At 37.5% G+C, this 19,826-nt stretch overlaps 2 protein-coding genes and 1 long non-coding RNA gene across 3 annotated transcripts in view; 1 reads left to right on the top strand and 2 right to left on the bottom strand.

The window, feature by feature from the left end:
* The window catches only part of LOC134804395 (uncharacterized), a 201,115-nt gene that overhangs the window by 105,693 nt on the left and 75,596 nt on the right, over positions 1–19,826 (bottom strand). The gene's annotated exons all lie outside the window — the stretch shown is intronic.
* Positions 1–19,826, top strand: part of LOC134804369 (iron-sulfur cluster transfer protein NUBPL) — a 143,002-nt gene that overhangs the window by 72,595 nt on the left and 50,581 nt on the right. The gene's annotated exons all lie outside the window — the stretch shown is intronic.
* LOC134804362 (innexin inx1) overlaps positions 1–19,826 on the bottom strand; it is a 55,380-nt gene that overhangs the window by 4,719 nt on the left and 30,835 nt on the right. The window contains exons 4-5 of the mRNA XM_063777391.1: positions 16,554–16,709; positions 1,070–1,227 (exon numbers count right to left, since the gene is read on the bottom strand). Coding sequence (XP_063633461.1) covers positions 1,070–1,227; positions 16,554–16,709 — 314 coding nt within the window. The remainder of the gene's footprint in view (positions 1–1,069; positions 1,228–16,553; positions 16,710–19,826) is intronic.

The raw sequence follows: 19,826 nt of genomic DNA, 5'->3' as shown, positions 1-19,826 counted from the left end.
AGGCCAAAGAGAAAATCAACGTAGTGACGTATCAGGAGCTCAAAACAGTAGCAGAGAGAACGGAATGGCGGTTACTCCACCGACAAGAGCCAGGCTCTTAAGAATTATGATGGTGAGGGCAGGGGTCGGCAAACTTTTTAGAAAAAGAGTCACAGGCAGCAAACATTAGGAATAATATGTATTAGTTAAAAGAGCACCGGCGTTTTCAGTGGTATAATGATTCTCAAGTGTTATTTTTTTGTGTGGCTTAACAACTTCGCTGTAGCAATTAGTGTAACTTGTCTTTAAGCATACTTTGCACGGGGTCTTTCGACCCTAATTCTGCAGTGAACATGTTAAAGAGCCGCAATTTTACGTTCAAAGACCCGCATGCGGCTCACGAGCCGCGGTTTGCTGACCCATGGACTAAATAAAGCATCCAATATCGGACGATTCTCAATACCAGTATTGAAATCCGATATTAGCCCGGACCCGGGATCTCCTGCTTCATAGGCAGGGTCAGTATGCCCTAGGCTAGGAGGCCGTCAAAGATAGGCTGACGTCCATTGGCTGATATATATCAAGATTTACATAGGGTCAGTCATGTAGACGATATCTTAACATATATATGTCAGTTCTCCATATTAAAATCGCCATATGCCAATGATTTACATAGGTACTGTACGACAAAATGTGTTAAAATATAATTAATGGTGTGAGATCAACATCGAAAATTAATTCGTAAGCTAGTAGCATACTTAATTCGCAATGCAAAAACTTAACCGTAAAATCTTTAAATCGCTATGCAATCACAAATTAATTATAAAATTTTAATAATTATGTATACCTATATAAACCGACTTGCGGGCCAAGTTAACCACGGAGTGGGAGCCCCACGAGTCTAACCGGGGATAACCGGGGACGGCAGACCTCGTCTGCGATGGCGGGATAACTTGGACTCCTTTTTGAGGGGCTGGCCAGATATAGATAAACAGAGACGAGTGGAAAAAGAGGGGGGGAGGCCATTGCCCAGCAGTGGGACACAGTGGACTCTGAATAATATTAATAAATAATGTAAAAACCACGTCACCTCAGCTCTTGCGGCACGTCGCTGTAGCCCAGCACCTTGGTGCCGTAGTTGAAGAACTCGCCGCCCAGGAAGCTGTCCATCAGCCACATCTGCACCAGGATGTTGATGAGGCAGAGCAGCTCGCAGCCGAAGTAGCGGAGCGCGTACATCTTGTGCTCCTGGAAGATGACGTGAGGTTGTTATAGGTAAAGAAATAAGAAATAAAATAAATTTGTTCAGGACGCTTACAGTATTGCTTAAATCTAATACAACACTTTTATTAATATAAACGTCACTGAAGTCTCCCCTCAGCTTGTCAAGTTATCTTTCAGGTATCTTGACGCTGGTCTTGGTGGAGACTTGGGAAGCGATCGCGTCAGCACGTAAACTTACTAACATTGAACCGAACTGTTTACTCCAGATAGGGGGCGTCCATTAATTAAGGGGGGAGGGGGTCAAGCCGAATAGTTTTCTGGCAATGAAAGTGTAAAAATGCGAGAAAATTACATTAAAATATGTTTCTAGACTAAAATATGGTAAAATCTGACACAACCCTCTAATACTAACTCTATACAAAAGCGATGGAAATCGTGCATATTAAAATAAATTCAACGCTCCAAGATCTTGCGTGAGATTAGCGGTGGGCGGAGGCGGTTGAAGCAAATCTCACATCTTACTAGTAACATGTTGTGAGATTTGCCTCTAGAGACGGGGGTTCAAAAAATTCTCATAAACACCTCACGCAGTTCATGGACTTTGACGGACTAGCCTTGTCGGTAATGATTTAGACACAGGGCATTGATTAGTCCCTGAGTCACTTTCAAACTTCGGTTTTGTAGGAAGTTTCTTTTCTGTATGGTATTATTATTACTTATTCTGTGGTATAACTAAACTCCTATTTTAAATTAAATTAAATTAAATAATCATTTATTTCAGGCAAGACCCATACAAGAACTTGTATGTTCTTGTATGGGTTTAAACTTCACTGTGCGACTTTCATATATAAATTCCAAAATGCCTATCTCATTGTAAATGGGCCTCATGCATGCATTGATCATAAACGCCCATTCACGACAGATCAGGGGTCAATGGCCACTTGTTGGTAATTGCTTGCATACCGCACTTATCGGCTCAATTGATCACTGAAGATAGGTATGAATGCATTCATTCATTTTTGGTACAAGCTTTTATCGCTGACTGTACTTTAAAAAAAATCAAAGAGCAGGTAAATCTAGATTGCGTCGAATGTCGTCATCTACTGTGTAAAACGTGGTCATGTTAGATATTTAATAATCGTATAAAGTTAGACAATAGTTTATTACTGTTGTAAAAAGCGGTAAATCGAAAACGATATTGTCTATAGAAATGTGACATAAAAACAACTTCGCGAGGGTTTGGAGGTCAAACCCGATAAATCCAAATATTTTATCATTCAAATAAGAATTCTACGCATGTCACATATAGTTCTAATATCAAAAACCCTTTTACTCGACTTATCGGGTTTGACCACGCACACCTCGGTCGTGGGAATCTATAATAATAGGTAATGATCTTATTTAGCAACTGGACAATTTTATAGTTGTACAATACACTTTTCACATCACCTAATCAGAAAATGGATTTTTCTTCCCTGCTAGGAGGGATCAAAGTGGCACTTTTCTGTTCAACGACATTTCATTGCCAGCACAAAATATTAATATAATTAACTATGAATATCGTATGTACAGCCTGGCAAAAAAGAATAGAAATTAAAAAGTGGCAACACTGTAGTGTCAACACTAAAGATTTTTTGATTTTCCTCATAGTTGATGTGAAAAGCAGTATGTGTCACACGGTATCAAAATTATTTCGTCTTGGGCGTTAACACTTGAATCCCTCATTACGCTCAGGATTCAATATACGCCCTTGACGGAAATATATCATTTTGATCCCTTGTAAACACAAACTACTATTTTTATATTTGCGAATTGTTGTGACATTCCTATCCATTCTTTCCATTCTATTAGGAGAAAAAGTGTCCTAAAATGTTCATACACTTTTCGATCCGTCCATTCCGTTACCGCCATACAAAATATGGAAAATGGTAACTGAATGGAAATAAAAATGTTGGGACACTAGAAATATAGCAGGGGGACCTGACGAGCATGATTTGAAACAATAGTATATTTGGTGTAGCATTAAGTCCGCCTTTTGTCACTGTATATTTTTTACTGTGCAATAATGTTTAAAATAAATAAATAAATATTTCAGAGTAATGAAGTTAAAAGGTAAAATACCCGCACGAGGGCCATTTGTTCCGTCCTCTTCTAATTTCCTGGCTTTACGAATAACGGTACAAGGTAAAACGCGAAGTGAGATAGATGTCTAGGTGTTAATCGTTGACCAGATGTATGGAAGTACTCACATGACTTTTCGGAATATCTGTCTTCCCGATAAATTTTAACATTTCGATGTACGATTGTCATCTTGGCTAGACCCCCTGGCCATAGGAACAAGAGATGAACTATTCTGCACCATCGTCCACTGCTAGATGCAAACCTAATTGCAACCACACAAGGTCCACATTCAGTCAACAGATTAAGTCAGCAGGGGTCCGACCCCATTGTACGAGATGAGGGGAAACGGCAGATGCTATATGTAACAATGACATAATAACTGATCGTTTCTCAGTCTTATGCCAATAGAGATAAGGTCTTTTAATAGTTGGTTAACTATATATTTGTACACCTGGTGTTTTTTTATAGGTGGAAGAAGTGTGGGCATCATAATTGTGTGATGTGTTGCCTGATAGGTCGCAGATAATTTGTAGAATGTCAACATTTGCTATAGGAGAGTTGAGGTGAGCGATTACATTTTAATGAGACACGAATAAGCACACGATATTAAGCTAAAAAAATTAAAAACCTTGAAGAATGTTACTTAATAGAATCTAATCCACAAAACACGCCACGTCAGGAATCAAAGTCAGATGTCAGATCCACTGAAATAAGAAATTTCAAAATCGATTACAAATTGGGAATTTGTATATAGTCTGGCAAACACTTGTCAGTTTTTAAGAAGCAGGAAATCTATATTCATTCCTTTCTTGTGTTTGCTAGTATCAGCGTAAGACAAAGACAGATCCTCTCTGTTTATGTTTGAAATTAGACAGTCCTGGGCCAAATTATACTACAGTCATTTTAGGTCGTAGAGTCTTAGCGGAAAGAGAAGAGTCGTGAAATGGATGTGAAATCAACATCAACATCATCAGTAGAAATTAAAAAGTGGCAATACTGTAGTGTCGTCCATTTCAAATCAATCTAAGAAAACGGGGCGACACTACAGTGTTACCACTTTTTAATTTCTACTCTTTTTTGTCAGACTATATTCAACTTTTGTTGTTATTTCAGGGTGCAAGTGTAACTGCTGTGGCCACCCGGTTCGAACGGCGGGCGATCAAGTCATCGGGTTAACTCGGTATAACGGTTAACTGTTGCATGCACAATGGACAGACAGACATAAGGCTCTTGTTGCTCTGGTATTTTATTACGAGATAAGACATTAAGATTGCGATATTGATTACGTAGCATTATAGAGTTCCGTAAGAAACGTTTGAAAATCTTTAAATTTTCTACGGTTCTTTTCGTAAAATCACTTCGCTCATTTTAAAAGTCGGTTAATAATGAAGCTTTTTTTATCTGGGCCATTTTATTTCAAGTTGTACATGTACAATACATTTTCTTTTAGACTGGGGTATTTTTGTCATTTTATTACTACTCTCATGTTTTTTTTCGATCAGGAGAAAAAAAACTGTCCCAAAAATTCCATACCAACACTTTTATTCCTTCCCGTCCGTTACCGTCATACAACGTCTATGAAAAATAGTAACGGAATGGAAATAAAAAGCTTGGGACACTTTTTTTCTCCTTATAAATAGGATGTCAAAAGGTATATTGTTAACATCATATAGTACCTATATTAAACCAGTAAGTGCCTAAGGCAATTCGAGGGACCAGTTCACTTCGCCTAAAGTCGAACTATAGCTGTATTGTGTATTATGATACCTTCGGCTGATTGACATCGAATAAAAAACATACCTGATTAAAGCTATAGTAAAAACTAAGGCTATCGACCTTATAGATTACCTATAGATTAAAATAGCAGACCAGTAAAAAATACTGGCAAAAACCTTTATTACGCATTTCAAATTGAACTTTATCCGCATATGCTTTAAGTTGAAATTGCAATGAACAAAAGTGCACCCTACAATTTTTGGCTGAAAAAGCTTGAGGCTCTCAAGATAAGTTCATAGTTAAATGAACCTTATTAGTATTGTGCTGAGTCGGTTTTGCTTTGTACAGATAAAAGAAAGCTTTAATTAGGATGTAAAGGAGTTGAAACTCAAAGTTATGCGGTAATAACGGTTGTGCCAGTTAATGTACATAATTCGCGACTTTGCGAAGTTAATGCTCCAAAAACCTCAAACTTTAGTGAAGATATCCTGAGACCTCATGGAATGATCTGGTTTTAGCCATTTGATAATTAAAGTACATACCTAGAGCACACCAAAGAACGAACAATACATATTAAGTATGTTGTCAAATATATGTAGGTATGTCAAATATATTTTCGTAAGCAAAAATTACGCTGTGGTGTCTTTAACTTTCGGTAAAAAATTCCCATGACTTTTTGAATTAATTGTTAAATAAATTTACTCCTGTGCGTTATAATTTTCTTACATTAAATTGAACCCTTTAGGATGTAATATTTATTCTCAGTTTATTTTCAACTATATTATTAAGTATACTACAAGTACATCTGCACTATATCCTGTCAGGTGTAGATCAGACTTTACTTTTTGGAATGTCCGTTCAAACGTATTTTTAGCTTTATTGTCTAAGCCAGAAGACTTAAATTGCAAAAGTATTGGACGTATAGAATAATTTGAACTATAGCATCTGTCTTTTTTTGCAGTGTTCTATTCATTGCAGAAAAATGATATAAAAAAACTCGGGCCTTGTTTTTGAACCTGTTTTACTTAATGCATTGTGGTATTTCAGTTTTTAAGAACAAGAAATTCATGAAGGTACTCATCCTATTCATTAATAGGTCGATTTTTATTATGTTGTCGAGTTTTTTTCGTCCGTTTCTGATAAAATTTGATATGTTTGAAGACCTTGAAGAGCTCTTATATTCTGCTCGGAATAAACACGAAATCCCAATTTGGCATTAGTATAAGAAAACGTTGCAGATTGCTTGAGTATGAAAAAGACTTCGATATTAAGTAGATTTTCGTAGGAGTTGACACTAGTTTCGGAGAGAAAATTGAGTTCGTTTTACTTTGATTTTCTCTTTCTCAAAGGTATGTAGGAAAAATATGATACAATATTCCTAAAGTACAGGGTATTAGTAACACAAAATAGTCAGCTTTAGCAGAGTAAACTTCTCAACATTTACAGATAAGAGCTCACAACTCAGTGCTTCACGTGGTTTTTCGGAAACGACCATCAGAAAAAAATCATTACTAATTTAACAAGTCCCTTTTCTAATATTTAAAACTATATTCCTAATGATAAGAAGACGATTTTACTGGAACAAGTACTCATTGTTTCTAATAATGAGCGTAAAGTCCTGAATTTCATCGAGGAATATCATCAATTTTGCATTATTTCGACTTTTCTTGTGAAAGCGCTCTTAATTTTCCGTTGATTACGAAAATTCCATTTGTTTCCGTATCTCAGAGAACATTTTGTTAGGACATATGTACACTTACGGCGATATTGCGCGTGTAAGGGCTCTAATCACCAAATTTTATAGAAATCTGACGAAAAAAAACCAAATGCAAACCGTAATAAATGGTGCGGACCAACATTTCTGATTAAAAATGTTTTCACTAAGCCAAATTCAATCTTCTTTTTCGGCAGTCGAGTCGGTTAACGCTTATCAACCAGTAGGTCAACCGTTTAAGGAACGGATATGGCAGTGAGTAGGCGATTCACCGCTAGGCTAATCTAGAATGACCTAGATCAACGTACTAGAATAACTATAGAAGCCTGACTAGAACCCAAAAATGACCCCACTAACCCCAGTTCGTATATTTGCTACTAGCGTTTAGTGGCAAATGTACCTACTATAGACTCGCACTAAACACTAATCAATGTGTTAACAAATCCCAATGAGTCCAGCCACACTTATCCCACAGCCATCTTACCCGTATTGCACACTAGCTTAAAATAAAATTTGCACCTCAAGACGAACTTTCATCCCCTTTTTAACCCCCTTTAGGGGTTAAATTTCCAAAAACGTTGCAATTACTTTTTTTTTGTAATCGGCTATTATTCCTTTCTAAGAAGTTTCAAAGCATTTGTAATGGGTTCAAACTTTCAACCCCTTTTTAACCCTGTTAGGGGATGAATTTTACAAAACGCTGAAATTACTTTTCCTGTCTTTTAATAATGGCTACAAATATAATGATCACCAAAAAATACTTTGGTACCCTAAATAAAAAAATCATGCTTACCAAAAAAAATTACTGAACACCAAAAAAATAAGGCCTAAAATTACAAAAGTACCACCGTTTTAATTACGACTGCACTTCAAATTGTATTCAAATACCAAATATATTAAATGATCACCAAAAATCATTAATGATCACCAAATCTTGAAGACCAAATTAATGCGATTTTTTCTCCTAAATAAACCACTATGATTACCAAAAAATGTATACATATTACCAAATAAAGTAAAATGATGCCAAAATTACTAGCCCCTCCCGCTCAACCCCCCGTTCCCCGCACCGCATACCTACCTAACCTAACCTACTTTTCTAATAGCATACCTACTGAAATCTAATAGCATACTGAAATGCTGCGACCCTTACAGTAACAAAATGCTACTAGAAAAATGGGTTAGGTTAGGTTTGAACTGTGACCCTTACAGAAACAAAATGCTACTAGAAAAGTGGGTTAGGTTAGGTTTGAACTGCGACCCTCACAGAGACGAAATGCTACTAGAAAAGTGGGTTAGGTTAGGTTTGAACAGCGACTCTTACAGAAAAGAAATGCTACTAGAAAAGTGGGTTAGGTTAGGTTTGAACTGCGCCCCTTACAGAAAAGAAATGCTACTAGAAAAGTGGCTTAGGTTAGGTTTGAACTGCGATTCTTACAGAAAAGAAATGCTACTAGAAAAGTGGGTTAGGTTAGGTTTAAACTGCGACCCATACAGAAACAAAATGCTACTAGAAAAGTGGGTTAGGTTAGGTTTGAACTGCGATCCATACAAAAACGAAATGCTACTAGAAAAGTGGGTTAGGTTTGAACTGCGACCCTTACAGAAAAGAAATGCTACTAGAAAAAGGTGACGAAGTGGATTAATTAATTTAATAGGATATTAAAATATTAAATATTTGCACATTTTTAATTAAAATGTGCTTATAATTTTGGTGGTCATTTACTATTTTTGGGTTTACAGTGATTATTTTGGAGTCATTTGCTTTAATAGGACAGCAAGATTTAAAAATTTGGTTATAATTTTACATTAAAATGGAGTTCTAATTTTGGTGGTCATTTACTATTTTTGGGTTTACAATGATGATTTTGGTGTCATTTTATTTAATAGGATAGCAAGATGTAAAAATTTGGTTATCATTTCACATTAAAATGGGGTTTGAAATTTGGTAATCATTTACAATTTTTGGGTTAATAATGATTAGTTTGGTGTCATTTCCTTTAATAGGATAGTAAAATGTAATAAAATTGGTAATCATTTCACATTAAAATGGTGTTATAATTTTGGTGATCATTTATTATTTTAGGGTGGTAAAGTAGATTTTTTTTGGTATTAAATTTTACTAAATCTGGTGATCGGTTAAATAGCAGCCTTTAATAATATCCCCAAATACAAAGATTCAAGTCCCGCGTTCGAAGAAATGTTTGATATCCATACAAACTTTTAACCCCCTTTTCACCGACCTTTTGACCTTAGGGGATGAATTTTCAAAAACGCTGAAATTAGTTTACTTGTATTTTAATAATATATTATTTTACGAAGTTTCAAATTCCTAGCTTAAAATAAAACTTGAACCCCATACAAACTTTCATCACCTTTTAACCCCCTTAGGGGTTGAAATTCTCAAAATCGCTTCTTATATCTTGTACACTTTATAAATGTAATCTGGTGTGCAAATTTCAACTTCTATCTTTTGTACTTTCGGCTCTGCGTTGATGAATCAGTCAGTCAGTCAGTCAGTCAGGACACTTGCATTTATATAATTATATAGAAGAATATACATATATAGATTGGCCAATCGAATTGTCATTTTAATATTATACAGTATTTAATATTGTATACGTCATTTTAAAGTCATGAATATCTTAAATTAAAAGTAATTCACAGAATCAGATATCTTATTTTGAGACTATTAGTGAACGATGGTTGCAAAATATAGTACCTACTAACTATATTGTATAATTATTAATATTAAAATAGGTACATTATAAAAACGCAGTACTTATAGGAATTTCGTCTCTTCATTCATTCACTTAGTAGCAACACCATTGAATTCATGAGTATAACACAAAAAAACGCCTAAAAACATTGTCACACTTCACTACCCATTCAGTTTTACCCACGTTTCCACCAAAAAAAGTACTCGAGAGTGAAACGGTTTCTAAAATACCGTTAGGGAAAAAAGACATCTGCTCTAAAACACTTCAAGACAGCAATTAAGTCAAGTGGTCGCTACTGGCAGACAGTGGAGGGTTGTTCAGACTCCATCAGATGTATCGGAGCGGCCAAAGCGTTCACAAACATCTGAACACGCCTCTGTTGTCAAGGCGTTAGAGTGCGTGTTCAGATATTTTTGAGTACCGCGAGCACTCCGATATATTTGATGGCGACTGTTCTTTGCACCCTATTCTCACGATGTCATTTGTCCAACTTCAAAACGAGGTGCTCAAGTTATCGGGATCTTTTTACAAGCTTTTATTTATCGATTGCCTACGCACGTATCTTCGGGTCATATTTTGCAAGCTAAATTAAATATAGTACCCACTTCCCATTATTAGATTGAGCTAAAACTTCACATGCATATGTAAAATTTTATGGTACTATTACAGTACATATGGTAACTAGCCCTATACGTGCGTATGTCGAAAATTTAAAGGGCCATATGTACTGTATAACGTTGTACAATAAACGTGCGAAAAGTAATGTTTATATTATTTACTACTTTACATACTATTATGTTGCGAATCTCCTATTTTTCGTACTTGTATCTTGTATCGTAATGTACTATGTCATGCAGGGAGCCCATTGCTAAGTTAAAATTAATGTACGTTTATCAAAACCCATGAGTCACTGTTTCCTTATGTTATATACAGCCTACATTTAACGTAACTTAGTTCTTCGAAACGTGTGATTCATTATTTTGAATTTATAGTATCCTCTTAGCTTGGCAAATCCTTGATATATGCTAATAAGTCCTGTTAAGTTTCGTATTTTAAGTATTATTTAAGATAAATGATAAAACCTACATTTTTTTATCAGAGGAAAATGCAGGAATAGCAAGTGAAAGTTTCTTGAAATAATATCATCCTTAAAGGTGACAGTCCATTTCCAACGACAGCAGCACTACCATTCATTTTACTATGGAAATTGACAATAACTAACACCGACGCGTTCGTACCTATTCGTACTAGTAGTGCAGCTACGGTCAGAAATAGAATGTTACCCTTAAGGTGACGTTCGGATGTCAACTGCATCTGCATTAATGTTGCAGCAACAACGTACATCATAACGTCGGGTGACAAGCAAAAGTCACTAACTAACACCATTGAAATTATTGGACAATAAACCGTGTTACAAGTGTAATAAAGTGCATTGTTACTTTAATTTTTTGATAGTACTTAGTGACTTTTGCTTGTCACCCGACGATAATAATTGCGGCAGTAACGCGGCGGCGAACTATCAAGGAAATTTTACACGCTTCAGGACTGAAGCTGCAGTTGAAATACGAGCGACACCTTTACTGTCAATGAACAGTGCGGAATATGGTCCTATCAGTAATACTTAGGTAACCCATCGGTGGAAGGTGGTACGCGATATAGAGTTTATTGTACTCATGGCTGACCATCAGTGAACCTTAACCTTCTCCACAATAAGCTCTACTTGTAGTCAGTCTATCGAAGTGAACTGTCGCGACGGTTGACCAGAAAACATAAAATCTCGAAACCGGAAAGGCGGGTTACGCAACGGTACTTGATGCACTACCTACAGGGAAAGAAATACAGCTTTCTTAACTAGTACAGCCATCAGATGTATCGGAGCGCACGAGGTGCTCAAAAATATCTGACCACGCACTCCAGCGCCGCGGCACAACACACTTAAGTAGGGTCGTGGCCGTCGTGCGATCATTTTCAAGCTCTAGTCAAACTTCAATATTTGTGCCATTCTCAACCAAAAGGGTACTTATTGTCGGTTGTCAATTAGGGCTCGCGGTCTTGTCCGGGTTTCGTGTACACGTGTTCGGCACCCGTTTCCGAACTACACGTACACGGTTTTCTGACCCGTTCTACACGTGTAGTCGGGCACACGTGTAATTAAGATCCGTGTATCCGGGTACCCGTGTACCCGGCGAAACGGACCTTAAATACACGCGGGCCTAACCCGTCCTTGGCGTGTAGCAGAGATTGAAGTAATGTATAAAGTTTTAAATAAAACAAAGATTCAGGTTCAGGAGCTCCGATTGTTTAGCAGTTTTATTTTATCGGATGTTCAATGTGATTGATATGTGTTGTACCAATGTTATTGATTTTTCACCGCAGCAGCTCGAACAAGGGTACTTTGCTACTTAAAAACAGTGAGCAAAATGCGATTTTGCTAAAGGAAAATATAACATATTCCGTTCGTGGTAGTTTCAGTAAGCATAACTATCTACTTTTGTATTAGATAATCATTTAGGTTTAAGTACTTTAATTATCAAAAAACTACATCAATGAAGAAAACGAAATACTTATTAATGAAGTTAACGGTTACTAAGATATTGTTAACTTTAATCTTATGATTATTGAAACAAAGTGTATTTACCTAGCTATTATTGACATTACCAATCAATCCAGTAAAACTGCAAAGTAGGTAATCGAATCTTCCTAACCTCCCACATATTCAATCGTATGTCTTCTTAAGCCCGGCGGGCTTAAGAATACGGGTACCCGTGTCAGCGTATAACACGTGTATCGGGAGCAGGGTTTCTGGTTTCTCGACCTTTTTTATTTCTCGAGGCACGGGAATTCTCGACCAGAATTTCTCGAGTTTCTCGAGTATCTCGAGAAATTTTGAAAGTTTGTTATTTTCAAATGTTTTGCTTTACTACAAATCAGACTCATAGGAGTCGTAGGTGAGATCAATGATCAAACAAATAGACAGTTTTTAGTGACCATAAATTGCACTTAATAATCGATATTCAACAACAACTAAAGGTGTTGTGTTCTTTAGGTATTTCACTCACAAAATGTAAACAAACAATGTATTTTATCATCAAGTTTTTCTAAGTAATTAATGTAATTATGAATACTTAGGTACTGTACGTAACAATGAGCTGCTAATATTGTGCTATTTTGCTAATAGGAATATATCGGGATGATTTGATTTATCAATAGTACTCTAGTTTTGCAATACATATTTGTTATTACAATGCCCTATAATTCGTTTTTTTTTAGCATTAGAAAGAAGATAATAAAGAAGATAAGAAACACTTTTGATAAATAAGTCACGGCCACTATGTAACAATATCATATACGATACGATCATTTATGTTGTTTTGCTTTCATAAGTAACAGTTACTAATTTTTTAAAGCGTTTTTCAATAAAAGATAGTTGATCTTTTTTCTAATGCTAAAAAAAACGAATTATAGTAATGAACCTAAAACGAGGCGGATTATTTAGACATTTGAAAGTAGTAAGTAGTTTAAAAGTTTCAAAACATGAAAATCTGTTGAAGCTCGATAGGGGACGGATCAAGGCAGTTTTTTATTTAGTTGGTAATCTCAAGCAGTTTTATCTCTAGGGGTGAGTCGTCGTACTAAATGTATGGGAGGGTTTGAAGTCAATGTTTGGGATATTTCTACGTTTATTAAAAAAAAAGTTATTAATGTAATTTTACTCATTGGGTAACGCACTTTCGATATCAATTTGAAGTTTTCTGATATCTGTTATATTTAAGTACGGAATTATCGCCTGGCCACACTTAACGATTACACCCTGTACTAGCGACCCGCCCCGCTTCGCACGGGTTAACAAATTATACACATAAACCTTCCTCAAGAGTCACTCTATTGACAGGTGAAAACCGCATGAAAATCCGTTCAGTCGTTTTGAGTTTATCGCGAACATACAAACACACAAACAGACAGACGCGGCGGGGGACTTTGTTTTATAAGGTGTAGTGATACTTGTTCAGTATTTCTTATAGTAGGTTTGTCAGTCTGGCACAGTACTGTGACGAATCTGATCTCACGCACTTATTATATAAGCCGATCAACCATGGACATTTAACCGATCATCGACCTTCTTTTCTTCCAAATACAGTTCACGATAGATCAATCAATTTTACCTTTAAAACTCTGATTGTCAATTTAAAACTGGACCTTACTCTCTTTCAAATAAGGTTCAATCAACAAGCTTTAACGGAGTTATGCAAGAGTCGTTGACCGCTCTGTCCATCGAAGGACCAGCATAGCCGAATACCGGTATGGTGGTGGAGAACCATCGATGGACGTTGATGCCAATGACCGGGACAAAAAAGCGTGTCGCTGATCACGTCCAGTACGGGTCGGAATGCCCTTAGATGTGGCTTTTTGTGGGAGTTAAGCTTATCCAAGTTTTTTTAGGATATAGGAGGGAAAGGAATCTAATCGCCTGATGGTAAGTGATTACCGTCGCTCATGGACACCCGCAACAACAGGGGTTGTAAGTGCGTTGTCAGCCTTTAAGATGGGAGTAGTGGGAACACGCTCTTTTCTTGAAGGTTTGAAGTTCGTATCGGTCCGGAAATACCGCGGGCGACAGTTCATTCCACACTGCCCGATTCGAACTTTAAGATACGTCAATTAATAGATCTAGAAACGATATGGATTAGATGTGTCAGTGTCAAAAGTGACGATTTTATGTTTAAAGAGTTCTTAAAGTTCGAATCGGGCCGTTTGTTTAGCTGTGCGACGCAGGATGTTTCTGGACACAGCACAGTTGAGGACTGTCCCATGTAAATATTTTCAATAAATTAAACCTTTCTTTTGTGAAAAACCCAAACTTCTATGAAATTATGACGTTTAAAATAAATAACACTTGCAAAGTCTGTGCTTATCAAAATCGCTGCCAACTTAGCTTAGTCCATCTCTAACTCTCATCTACGTTATGTCAAAGATCTTAAGGTTCATATTAAGTCGTTTAATTGCTAGGTACATTATGCTTAGGTCCGTTTAACGTAAGATTCCCAGTATTCATATGCCTCACAAGGATGCCTAGAATACTAAATTACTTGCGCATGGGAAATATGTTGTTTGAATGCTAATATGAGGTTTACTGGATATATAATAGATTTTATTTCGTTGCAGTAAGGTTTATTTTGGCTAGAAGGAAGAGCGGACTGTACCTATGTGTACAGAATGCGCGACTCGATGCGGCAAGCATTCGATTTCGCCTTAAAAATCGCATTCAATAGAGGATTTCATTTCAAAAATCATACGATCTTTACCGTGATGGTAAACGCGCAAAACTAAAAAAATGGTAATACAATTTCGAGTTTAAATACTTTATGGAGGATGTGTGAATCGTTTGGATATGTACCTTAGACTACAGGCTTTTGTTAAGTTCCCAATGTTCCCATTAAAAATTACATACTCAAGCATGATTTTTTTTATTGCGAATTCAATGGATATCAATATCCTGGTAAAATTATTATTTTAATATTTTACTCGGGCGAAGTTTGGCACCAACGGCGAAGTTAGGTTCCCTACAGTATATACTTTTGCGAACCCAGAATTTTCAATGAATTGCAACATTGATAACGGGCTTTTGACTAATAGGTATAACGCAACGTGTCTACGTTTATAGTGAAATCATGACGAAACATGTTGCAAAACTGTAATCTCAAATTGCCATTGTCGTCTTATAATATTCGCATGGACGGGTTTGGTAATAACAGGGACGAGTAAATAATAGAGATGGTAAACCGCTTTAGGTGCTCGGCATAGTCTGTATTTTTGTTGATTGCTAGCACCAAAGAGTATAGTAAGGATGCTAGCAGTGCGCATCTCTGAGGGCCGGTACATACGGAATGCAACCCGACTGCAACTTGCAACTTGTTGTTTTTGAATGGGAACTGCAACGTCGGCGTGCAGTTCCCATTCAAAAACAATATAATAATGCGAGTGCAATAGAGATGTCAACAGGCGGGACAATGTACGAAAATCTATATGGAACGCGTCTCTTCTTTAGTACAATTGCGAGTCTTTATTATTTACTAGTCACTGGCAATGCCTTACTCCAATTTGTATAGCTATAGGCGATCAATGAAATAGAATGCTGGCAAAAAATGGGTACAATCGTGTTTGAGATTTACGCGAAAACGTTTTGTTTGTTGAATAAATAGGTCAAACAAAATATATTAGTTCAATGTCTTTTAGGAAATATTATTTGAAGAAACATTGAAGAAACTACAAAATAATATTTGTCCGTGACGTTACGTAGGCATGCTAAATTTTATCTAAATCGGACGTCGACATCTGGTACGATTTCTTTTCTATTCGTTTCTACAAAAAAAAAACTTTAGACAGGCGGGTGGCACTGGCAAATCATTACAGGTTGGATTTTGTATGTAGTGAGTGAGAAGTGCGACTGTGTGCACGTTTGCCCCCGCAAACAATGGCAGAACGAATTTGTACGGTAAGACATCGATCGCTAGGGCTCCTCCCTTCCGACGTGTCGGAAGCCGGTATTGCTCGAAGATCGGTAGTAATGCTGGTGAAGTCTAATGCCGCGAACGGTGCCTTAAAACTTGTTCATAATTCTACTATAAATTTTTGTCTATGTTTATGTTTTTCTTTTATTTTTGTTTTGTTTGTTTTCTTAATTAGTTTTCTTGTATAATTTTTTGTATTCTCTGTTTTCTTCATTATTTCATCTGTGTTTCTTTTGCAATGTTTTAATATTTTAATATGTATCTTTTTGTGTTATTTGTCGTGGCATCACCGAATGGGCCCTACGGAAGACCAGCGCTGGCTTTATAGGCATATATTATGCTGAGTTCGGTCCATTTCGTGATGCACACTTATTGATCTCTTCTTTCCTTGCTGTTGTTGTATGTACAGTCGAGGACATAAATATGTATACATTTTTTCACCTTATTTCAATGGGTTAAGGTGAAGAAATGTATAATACATATTTATGTCCTCGACTGTACATGTTCGTACATGTTTTGTGATCGTCACGAATAAAAGTCTTTTATCTTTTATCTTATATAAAAGCTTACCCTCTGATACCGCAGCAGATACCCGATGAGCAGTTCCTTCTTTTTCTCCTTCTCCTTGCTTTTGCAGACGCCGACGTTCAGCCCCATGACGATGGTCCTCATGAGCCCGCCTTCGAAGAAGTCCCACAGGAACTTGGGGGTGTAGCACATTATGGCCTGCGGACAATCCATCGTATATCTTAAATCCTACATTATCCATACCACCAGCGGTACCATTACTACCAATCATACCATAAGCATACGCAGTGGCGGATTTGCAGTGTACTAGCCGCCCCTTTCTCAGCACTCATCATATAAATTTCTTTTTAAATTATTAATTGTTAGTTTTCATAATTTGTAATTTGATTATCGTTGTTGACATTTTATAATTGCGTTTGCATGCTAAATTATTGACGATCATAATGTAAATTCATATAGATTAGCGTAAGAATAATTTATACTGTAATTTATCATTATGAAATAAATAAACTATACTAAACTATATACTGCCACCATACATGTCTTGCCGCCCTAGGCCCGGGCCTACTGGGCCTCAAGGTAAATCCGCCACTGAGCATACGTGTGCTAAGTCGGGGCACGAATACTAAAGTGATGAAGCAAAATATTTCAGGATAATAGATTATATCGAAATAGTATTTAACGATATCAAATCCTTAGATTGTGCCCCGAGTTATATTATAGCACACTTATGATCATTACACAATTGGGGTAATTGTTCATATTTCACTCATTGCTGTAAAATTTCTACCGTTTTGCGTGAAAGTGGAATCCGTGAAGGGGGTGAATTTTTTCTATAAAGTCAACTTCGACTTTTCAAGTTTTTTTTTGGAGTCTGCCTTGGCAAATTTAAGTACGATATAGTTTAGTTTCCGTGTGATTTTTTTCATGGCAATTACCTGCCCTTGATTAATTCATGTAAAAATTACAGAATTAAACAAATCGCAACACCTACTGCCGCGCTTAGCATAAGAGCAGTAAATCATTTTGAAATCTCTTTCAATTATAGAACATGTCGTACAAGGGGCTATTCATAAATTACGTCATTTCAAATTAGGGGGGGGGGGGGGGGGGGTCTGGACATCGGATGATGGTAGCATGACGTAGGAGGAAACGGGGTCATTCGAAGCATGATTTTTGGATGATTTTTAGGGGCGGGGGGGGGGGGGGGGGGGGGTCAAAAATCGTTAAAAAACGATGACGTAATTTATGGACAGCCCCCAAGTACAAAGTATACAATTGAATAACAAATTAAAAATGAGTTACTGCCGTTATGCTAAGCGCGGCAGCACGTAAATTTGCTTTTATTTAGGTACAGTTAACAATTGTCATCTATATGTCTACCACCAGTTTTGACATTGACATAACGATCACGTCTACGTAATTTACTTTCTGTACATCTCGCTTGCACTAATATGTGAGTACGAGCGAGATGCATAGAAAGTAAGTTACGTAGACGTGAGCGTATATGTCAATGTCAAAACTGGTGGTAGACGTACTATTAGTTTAGGCACAGTGTTTCGCGCGGCGAGGTTTATTTATTGTTTCCTTCTAATTTCCTGGCTTTACGCCCGTAAGGGGGCCCGCTGATTAACAGTCCGCCGGACGGTATCGGCCTGTCACAGTTAGAACAAAATTTTGACAGTTCCGAACAACTGACAGGCCGATACCGTCCGGCGGACTGTTAATCAGTGTGCCCCTTAAGAATAACAGACAATTTTAAATCTGGAGTAAATCGTCATGACCATGACCTCATGTTGTAAAATGACCCACATACATTGCGCAAAACATACCAAATACTATAGATACATGAATCATCCATAACTGTTAAGATCGTTGACTCGACCAACTGACCAGATTTTACACGATTGTCAAATTAACACTCTGCCGTCTGTCGCAACTGTTAGAAATTAGAATGTTTACAAAATACTGTAAATAGATGCAAATAAGGTATGGGGCTATTCATAAATTACGTCATTTCAAATTGGGGGGTTGGGGGGGGGGGGGGTCTGGACATCGGACGACGGTAGCATGACGTCGAGGAGGAAACGGTGTCATTCGAAGCATGATTTTTGAATGATTTTAGGGGGGGGGGGGGGGGTCAAAAATAGATGACGTAATTTATGGACAGCCCCTATGGAAAAATTAAATGATGGCTACCGCGTATGAATTCAACGTTAGGGGCCTCGGAGTTAGAGGCGCTAGAATTAGACTCGAAGTTAGTATAGTCGGTCAGTACAGAGTAAATATTTAGTAACTGTGGAGACGTCTTGGCTGTCATTTTCTGTACAAAACAGTCTGCCGATTTTTGCGGGGGAGGGGCACGTCAAATGTATGGCTATTTCTACATGATTTGTACGTAACGTACAAAAGCCATGTCAGATAAAGGTCACTCCATACAAAAGTTTGCACAATTGTGCAAGGTTTTCGGTAGAGGGGTAAGCTCTTAAAGGCGACTCCAGTTATTAAATGCTCTAAAGTCTAAGGTACAGAGGGGCTACCGCGAAAACCGAAATTCGTAAATTGCGGGGATCTTTCTCTTTTACTCCAATGAAGGCGTAATTAGGGTGACAGAGAAAAATGCCCGCAATTTGCGAACTTCGATTTTCGCGGTCATAGCCCAGGTACCACCAGTTTGGCACTGACACAAACGCTAGCGTGAACGTAGCTTACTTTCTACGCATCTCTCTCCTGCTGGCATATTAGTGCGAGCGAGATGTATAGAAAGTAAATTACGTAGACGTTAGCGTATATGCCAGTGTTGACGTCAGTGATTCATGGTACGGGTACAAATGTCATGCTAATAGAGTTGTTTTCCGTGATCTCAAATGAGGAAGTCCGTAAGGATACCGTTAAGATCTTAGTCATCTTAAGTAGCAGAGTGGTCGCACGTATGCATACGTTATCAGAGGGCCTACCGCGAACCACGTTCGACGTGTTGCCTTTCTGTCACACTTACGTACGAATTTACAAGTGCGACAGAGAGCCAACACGTCGAACGTGGTTCGCGGTAGGCCATCTGTACCCCTAGTGTAAATTTCATTCGATAGCGTGACGTGACGTCCGCGTTTGCGTTATGTTACTTATGTCTCATTTTGTATGGGATTTTAATTTTCGAAAAAGTTCCGCTTGGCGCGCTGTTCAAAATTGCATACAAAAATAGACATAACGCAAACGCGAACGCTATCGAATGAAATTTACACTAGGAGCGTGGCTCACTCCGCGCCTTCGTCGCGTCGCTACAAGTACATGCGGCCCACACCAATTTTGGTGTTT

Source organism: Cydia splendana, chromosome Z (assembly GCF_910591565.1).
Source record: "Cydia splendana chromosome Z, ilCydSple1.2, whole genome shotgun sequence".
Taxonomy (NCBI): domain Eukaryota; kingdom Metazoa; phylum Arthropoda; class Insecta; order Lepidoptera; family Tortricidae; genus Cydia; species Cydia splendana.
This window is presented reverse-complemented; position numbering and strand designations above follow the sequence as displayed.